At 32.0% G+C, this 9120-nt stretch overlaps 1 protein-coding gene across 1 annotated transcript in view; it reads right to left on the bottom strand.

Moving 5' to 3' along the window:
* LOC105624095 (insulin gene enhancer protein ISL-1) overlaps positions 1–9120 on the bottom strand; it is a 39073-nt gene that overhangs the window by 2169 nt on the left and 27784 nt on the right. The window contains exons 3-4 of the mRNA XM_012205455.1: positions 6716–7020; positions 758–1059 (exon numbers count right to left, since the gene is read on the bottom strand). Of these exons, the coding sequence (XP_012060845.1) occupies positions 758–1059; positions 6716–7020 (607 nt within the window). The remainder of the gene's footprint in view (positions 1–757; positions 1060–6715; positions 7021–9120) is intronic.

The raw sequence follows: 9120 nt of genomic DNA, 5'->3' as shown, positions 1-9120 counted from the left end.
AAACATCATAACATCAATTAAAAGAATAAAAAATAGGGATTTCTACTTAAAAATTCTAAAATATGTTAATGTGATATTGACATCATATTTATGGTCAAATAGATGGCATAACTTTTTTCAAAATTTTAAAAGACAACTTTTATCTAAAATATTTTTTTTTGAAAAAAATTATTTCCAAATATTCAAAGTGTGCATTTAAAATGAATCATTTCATTTATTCGATTTACATTTATTTTTTGTGATTAAATTTTCGTAATTTTCAACACTATCATTTTCACGATTTTAAATCAGTTATAGAAATACTTAAATTTCAGAGTTATGATATTATAATTGTGAAAATTATTTTATCTTTTCTGAGTGAGATCGTTGAATAAGCACGAGTTAATTGTCACAGTTACTGGCAGCAAAAATGGCAGACGCAGCTACGCTTCTTTTTTTATAAAAATAAATTTCTGAACAACTCTGTCCTCAAGCATAAGTTAGTCCATTCAACAGTATGTTCATTCATTATTCATTTAATTAATTCAGTTAGTTTTTGGCAATGTATTCATCATCAAAAGGATATAACGTCCCGTTAAGTATCTATTTATACATTGAAAATTGGTAATCGCAAACTGAAGATCAGAATTTGATCAATCAAATAATTTTAATTTTCATTCATTTTTTCAATCAATTCAATTTTCTCTATTTCATTTTTAATGATCAATACAGTCCAATATGGACTGTAGTTGATATAGGCGATGTCATAGCTCGTTACCTTCTCTTGCATTTGCTGCTTCATGGCGATCGTCTTCTTCTTGTCTTTGCATCTCTTATTCTGGAACCACACCCTGATCACGCGTGGACTCAGCCCTGTCATTTCGACGAGCTGTTCCTTCATCAGGGCATCCGGTCGAGGGTTTGCCGCGTAACAGGTTCTCAGGGTGTGTAACTGCTTTTCGTTGAGAACCGTGCGTACTCTCGTCGGCTTTCCGTCGGAACCTCCGCCACTTTTGTGGCCACCGGAACCGCGAACGCCACCGACGCCTGCCTTATGTGATCCGCTCTCAGATCCGGAATCTGCAAGCATAAACGTCGAGAATCCTCCCTCGTGGTGGTCGTAGAGCCGAGCTAAACGAATACGTTTTCCAAATATAAAATATCAATTATAAGCAATACAAATTACGGGACATTCCCACACAGCACACATCTTGGAAACGTTCTTAAGAACGTTCTTAAGACGTTCAGAAGATATATAAGAACGTTCTCTGGACGTCTTTAGGACGTCTGTGCTGTATGGGATTTTGAAAAGTGCATTTTAAAGGATGCAAGATATGATTTATTGAGAGATTTCTTGAAGAGAATTAAGCTACAACGTAATAGTATAAAAAAAGATATACACGGAAAAGACCGTTATTTTTTTTTGAAATATCTAAAAAAAAACTAAATATAGATCCGAAAATAATTTTGTTGAAATATCAAAATACCTATATATGATTCAAGCTGGTTGCTAGAATATTAAAATTTTTTTTGCAGCAGTACAATGCTCGTTATATTCTCATATAACAAAAGTGTCCAAATTATATCATAGGGACTGAAGATCGCGTAGCATGTATAAAATATTCATATGATATATTTGGAATAATTCAGCTGTGTAGATTTTATCGTTCTACATAATTATTTTCATCTTAATTAATTCTTAATACTATAATAATTAATTTAATAATCTTATCAGAAAAATGAAACCTTTATGTAATTGAATATTATGTAATTTGAATATTATATATTTCAACAAAATTATTTTCAGATTTATATCTGTAAATTAAATTTGATATTTGTAGATTAGCAATTGTTCTTTCCGTGTATATCTATAAAGTATTGATTGGATTTGAGTCACTGTGACATTTGCGTAAGTAGGTGTTAATAAAGTTAGCGGGAAAAAATAGATGTATTAAAGAATGTTTTTTGCAAAGCTAATTAGTTAATCTAATACGCAGACTTAAGAAAGAGATTCTGTTATTTTTATGGAGTAATAAACTGACGTAAGCATGCGAATTGCTCCAACTGTGAAATCGCAGAAAGAAAGATAAACGCGAGTTCACGTGACGATTGTAAATCTTTCGAGTCTTCCGGATTCTTCGTTAACGTTTTTTTCGACAGTTACAAAGGGCGAGTGTGCGGTTGCCGCCTCTCGGGAAGATTTATCCGCGAGAGCATCGCGTTCGCGAAACGAAGCATCCCGAGCACGAGGTACGGAAGAAGGGAAGGTACGCACGATACGATTCCGGACTATCTTCCTAACCGGTCTTACAAAACGGTCGAGTCCGGCTAATGGGAGATCCAGATACTGGTTCAGCATGGCGGATCAACGAGGAGCGAAGCAAAAGGTACCGACGCGACGATCGTCTGCGAACCCAGTACTCGACACAACAGTCACACAAGAGACAATATTGTCGATGGACAAACGCGGATCTCGTGCTCATGTGATTCCTTGATCAGCCGACCTTGGTATCGTGATACATTCATGACTCGCGAGCCACGGTTTTATTTACAAGAGATGGTAGAGGCTTTCCGTTTTTTTGTCAAAAAATAATACTTTGTTTGTCTGTCCATCAGTCTCATAGTCGTCATTCCTGAGAATACTTGAGATATACTTGAGATTTATTTAAAAGAAAAAAGATGGTAAAATATAAATCTTTATCAATATAATTTCGCGATTGAGATGACTGTTATAAAGTAGTATATCAAAAAAATGATATACTTTAGCAAAAATTTTAATCATTTTATTAAATTCTAACTAATAAGCGAAGCTTTAATTATTAAACGTCTCGTTACGGGAACAAGACACTAGTGTATGACCAACCCAATTCGATTGCTTATAATTTTCATAAAATAAATATATGGTAAAAAAATTTGTTTCCAATTGAAACACCAGAACACATTAAGGAATATAACAGGAATATAAACAATGAAAAAAGCAATTATAAGCAATGGAAAAGCAATGGAAAAATTTGGAAAAAGCAGGTATATCATATCGAAATAATGTTTAAAGATCTTTGCGAGTAGCTCAATTTTTTGCCATTAAATGATGATCTAAACAATACAGAATATTAAAGAAATCCTTACGATGTAATGAGAAGAAAATGAAGTTAATAGAAGTTGCTTAAAATCACTTCACGTCACTTGCAGGAGATTAAATTACCAATAATAAAAATTTTGACCAATCGTTTTACCAATGTATTCTAGATAATGCCGACGCTCTCTTTAGGCGTCGTGTCGTTCGAGATCTAGTGAGTCCGCTATGCGGGAAGACGAAAAGTCAACGAGAATATACTACAAGAGAACAAACGAAATCCTATTTCTGTGTCCTAACCAAATAGCGGTCTTGGTTGGCAACCGAGAATGAAACCAACGTTGACACGGCGGCACGACGATAAGAAGAGTAGATTTTCGACCTTCGAAAAACGATCGTATATGATTGTGTAGCTATCATATGATGTATAGATTGGAAAGTATCTTCCGCAGAAAGAGCGAAAGATAGAAGAGGTATTTAATTTGATTAGGGAGAAATTATCTCGCGAGTGTATAACATCTGCAAAAAGCTAAATTCGGTAATTATTCAATTTTGAGTAAATCATAAAAATTAAAACAAGAATATACAACATCGCGTTTTTTTTTAATGAAATCAAGGAATTTGTCTGAAAAAAGTATTATTCTGTTTTGCGAACATTTAATCGTAGTTATTTATTACTATTGAGATTACAAAACTTGTCATATCGACATAATTAACGAACTGCGTATGTACTAGGATTAGATAAGAATGAAAAAGGAATAAATTTCGAATCATAAACTGTTCTCAGCTATGATTTAATATATAAGAAAATTGATAGTTTCAGTTAATTAAATCAGAGAGAATATGTATGTATAAATTTTGAATCATAAATCATATTTTCTGCTATAATTAAAATTATACGAGAAAATTTGCGTTTTTAATTAATTAAAGCAGAGAATATGTATAAATTTTTGATCACGAACTCTATTCTGTCAATATGATGGATTTTCTAACTTGAGCGGTTATCAAATTTTAGGATTAATATCTCGGTTCGTGAAATAAAGCGACACTTTTTTTTCTGCCAGATTCATTATGCCAGATATATTATTTATGAAAAAACGCATCAATTGATATATTTTTTATTAACTTTTGTGATTGTGAATGTTAAACTGAACTGATACTCTAAATTCTTTTAAAAGTTGAATTTTCATCTGATTCAATTTTCATTAATTTTTTGAAAATTGACTAATGTTGACTAGTTCGTAGCGTACGTGTTCAAACAATCACGCCGAAAATTTGTTTCTTTACACATAAAAATAATTCGTATCCTAATAAATTTGATCCTCTTAACGCCTAGAGAGCAGCGAACGATCATACAATCGCGGGGCATAAATTCACAGAACCAACTAAAAAAAGAAAAAATTTAAGATCAGATTACATTATTAAATTTATAGTGTCAAATTAAATTCAATGTAAATTATATTTAATTATTTGTATAGGTTGCCACTACTCCTACCCAATTAATTCAAGAAAATGTATTAAATTTGACACTGAAATTTATTATTTACTAAATGCATACATTGATATGGACAATGTTTACTTTGGAACTAAATCCACAGAAATGAATTGATGTACATTTTGACACACAGAGGAAGTAAAAAATAACAAAATGTTATTTAACTGAAGGGATTGGATTACCATTGCTTTTTATCTAACAATATAGGTACCAAGATAAATTTTTAAGAATGATCAGAGCTCTTAGATAAAGAATGATCAAAGCTCTTAGATATAAATAAACTCTAAGGGAGATATATTTTATTTTAATATTATAGAACAAAAACATTTTCGCACGAAGCGCACAGATCTCGTGATACCTGAGACGATCGTAATTTCTCACAGATCAAGAACGAACAGTTTATTAGAGTTTATTAGTAATTCGAGGACTATTAATAATTTGGCGACACGTTCATGTATTACACTCAGGTGTCCCGTCCCCAGCGCGCTAATAAAGAAGATAGGAATAAGAGAAAACAGATCGTGCATAGTTATGCGCGACAGTAGTTGGCAGGGTGGTGTTACATTTGGCACCTCGGCAGCATTCTGAAGATACATCGGGCTACTACCGTCGGCATAAGGTGGTCCAACTTTTTCGTGCGTGGGGAACGACGTTTACGCGCGACGATCTCCAATGACGAATCACAATGACAAACACGGGACAACGTGCGCACGTCGCGTTGCCGCACACGAGTTATTTGCACGAAAATTAGTATATCGAGTAATTATGCCGATGTTTGTTTTTTACATTTTGAGAAGGAAGAGCATGGAGAGGAAATCCATATGAGAAACGGTAGCTGGAATGGATCGTGTCACGTTTCTTTCTCGCTTATTATGTCACATTAAAAAGTTCAATTGTAAATGAAAAGATTAAATAATAAAAATGAAGAATAAATTAAATAAGAGAAAAAATTCTATTTTTGATCGAAGTGAATCTTGATACTTAATAACGTTTATATATAGATTTATAATTACATGTTTCGGTTTAATAATTTTAAAAAGTTCATCTTCTTTTTTGATTCTTAATCAGTAAAAAAAGAAATCGAACGTGTTGTTTGACAAAATGTAATTTAAATCTCATTTTTCATTATCCCATTGTGATATTTTCGATCTTCAATATCTTGACGCTTACATCATTTTAAAGTGTAATTCATAGTAGCATTTTACCGACGTTTACTTAATCGTTTGTCATTGACACACTAACCGATTTGGCAAATTAGCGAGTTGTAATTGCGACTGCCTTTCAACTCGAAAGAGTCAAGAACATTAACACTGATCGTCTGGCATTAACTCTTAAGTCTACGGCAGAATACTTGTTTTCCTATTGGATTGCTTGCGTTTTAGTAAATTAGTAGAATTACACAAAACGCAGACTAATTTATCAAAACGCAAGCAAGCAATCCAGTAGGAAAACACTCATCATATGCCATAGGCTTTAAGTGATTACTTGCCAGATTGTCTTTTTCTCTCTAATTGCTACCGATGCAATCCTATGCTGTCTTACATACGATTAGATTTGGTGTCTGAATTCCGACTCCCGCTTGGTTGAGTTAATTCGCTCGCTAGCAGTCCAGCCAGTAGACCGTACATTATGCTAGGCTACAGGACATTAAGCCTACCTAATCCTGACGTGTAGGAGGGTAGTGGTCAAGCCTTTACGGTCTTAACGGCTTCAATTATCAACACCTAATTATACGTCGTGAGCCTAACACAACATAGGAGAGTCCTTTGAGCTTACCCTCGAGCGGGCACCCTTTTGTAAATTTGGTCTTTGGGAACATAGACTATGCCTGATAATCCACAGACGTATCCCACATCCTGTCGTGATGTACGTCAGAAGCCGGATTTCGCATGAACGTGAGATAATTTAATCGCAAAATCTCGATAACGATGTTCAATTAAGGAACTGATGGGAGTACGAAAATAACGTCGATGCGAAAATAGACTTTAAAATAACTCGATGTCTAAATTCAGAACGTGGTGGTATCTACTGTTAGATCTTTTCACTTTGAAAAATCTTGGGGAATGATTTCACGAACAATTTGTCAATCCGAAATGTATCGCACGTATTGTGCGCGAAGAAAAGAAAGAAAAAACAATCCAGTCTTTGATGAATGATCATGCTTTTACCTGACATCGAGCCGTCGTTTGGGTGTAGATGATGATTGTTGTTCGTCAGGGAGGCGTTATTGTTATTCTCGCTTCCGGGAATACCAACACCTCCGGTGCAGTGCTTTCCGCCCTCGAGGACATCGTGATCGAGTCGACAGAAGAGACCGTCCTGTCTCAGAGCGAACTCATCGCCAGTTTCGAGCCGCCTCGAGCAGGCGCAACAACGAAAGCATTCCACGTGATAGATCTTAGTTTTCGCTCTCATCACATAGTCATTTTTGCTAAAACACCGGCTACACTTGTCGCACTTTGTGCCGAACAATCTGTAACATATACGAAAAAAAGATGTAATTCACTATCGTGACAAATGAACACGTGAAATTCGCAAAAACGTTGATCCCTGAAGAAAAATTTAAACGAAGAGCTTAAACTTTCTAGACGATTTAAAAAAAAATGTAATGAGAGCACGATAAAAGAGAAATATTCAAAGAAAATTTCTTATCAAAACAGAGTTAGACAATGGAAAAATATTGCAATTAATATTAATTAAGTGGTGAGATTTTAAACTCCACAGAATATTGATCTAATGCGAGGGCTTGTAAAAATAACACGTATTTTATATAGTCATATATTTTCAGAGAGCGCCCTTATCTTGTAACAGTACAGCCAACGTAAATCAAATTTCTATCAACTTATATAAGATAGTTAAATTGTTTTTCCAATAAAAACTTTTACGCGAATACATTACACAATTTTTTTACGTGAATTTTGTATTTAAGAATATGCACTTCTACTTTGATGAACTGAATTTGAGTCGGATTTCAGATTTTATCTCGGATTTTGCTATCATGGCAAGTTCTAGAGAAAGTAAAACAAAATGATCTGATAATTAGAATTTGGGTTATACATATATAATTATTTTCTATTTGTTATATATTTTTATATACATATATGTGTTTACGTCCGTATTCAGAATACACTTATAACAATGTTAGTGCATATTTAACATACAGCTCACATTACATATATAATACTATAGAATTTCAAAAATAACGTATATTTATCGATAAAAACGTGTTCTAAATACGGGCTATTATCTATCATTTTTCAAAGTAACTAAATGATCTTCAACTAATGTTCGAACTTGTGATAGTTGTTTCAATGGTTATAAATAGACAACTACATATAAATAACAAGAAATTAACATTTAATTAATAATTAATAATTCATATCCTGAAAAATCCACAAGTAATAAAAATATGTTAATAAATTGTATACTTTTTTTTAATTTGGTAGCACAACATTAATAGAAGTAGAGTACATTAATTATTTATTTTGTTCAGAAATTTTTCATACTATTAATTCAAAATTTTTATCAATTAAATTTTGCAACATTTTTCTTGATTTCTAATTACTATCCTATATACGAGAATTCTCTAACTTTGACGTTTTAACGGACGAGAAAAATCATTTTAAAAGAGAAGTATATATACTTTTAAATGTGAACGAAAACACAATGTAAATAATTTTAAACTTTACTAAATTTATTTATTTTATTTTACTTCCATTTTATAAAATTTACTTATTTTATTTATTTTACTTTATAAATATGATCAAAATTATCATTTTTAATTTATTTATTTTATCTCATTTTCTCAAAATTTGACAAAAAAAATTGAAAAATTGCTAGATTCACTTCAGTATTCTTAAATTTTTATAAAAATTTAATAATTTTTATTTTTTAATTCACAGATCTACGTTATCCATTCTAATAATAATTTGATTTTTTTATATATTACGTCTCACTATCGACAAGTATCATAGATATAACTTTAGAACTGACAAAAATAAATAATTTTCGAACATTAACATAGGAAATTTTAAAATTTCACAAATAAAAGATCTTTTCAATTCGATGATAATTGATTGAGAAAATAAAATTTTGTATTAATCTTTAATTAATCACTTTGTTTATATTGATATACTTATTTAGATGGAAATTAATCATTATTAATGCATAAATTCAGTTCTGATAAATTGTTGATAATTGTTGATTCATATTTTTCATTATGAAATAATCGCTGATAATCTGCTATAACGTTTGTACCCGTACCATTCTAATATCGAGCAAGATGAATTATAACGTTAACTTTTTCATTATTTACATTATTTTTTTGATAAATTTCCATTCATTATTTTCTATTTTATCACATCGCAAAATTGTAAACATTTTCAGTTGGCGAAATAAAAAGCTCTGTTCTAAATTCGATAAATGCAAAGTGGAGAAATATAAATTGGGCTAAAGTGACTTTATTGTCGCATCGTATATTTATTTCTGCATGTACATTGAGGGCCCTTTTTATACATACGTACACACACACACACACACACACACACACACACACACACACACACACACACAC

The sequence above is a fragment of the Atta cephalotes genome (assembly GCF_000143395.1).
Source record: "Atta cephalotes unplaced genomic scaffold scaffold00073, whole genome shotgun sequence".
Taxonomy (NCBI): Eukaryota; Metazoa; Arthropoda; class Insecta; order Hymenoptera; family Formicidae; genus Atta; species Atta cephalotes.
This window is presented reverse-complemented; position numbering and strand designations above follow the sequence as displayed.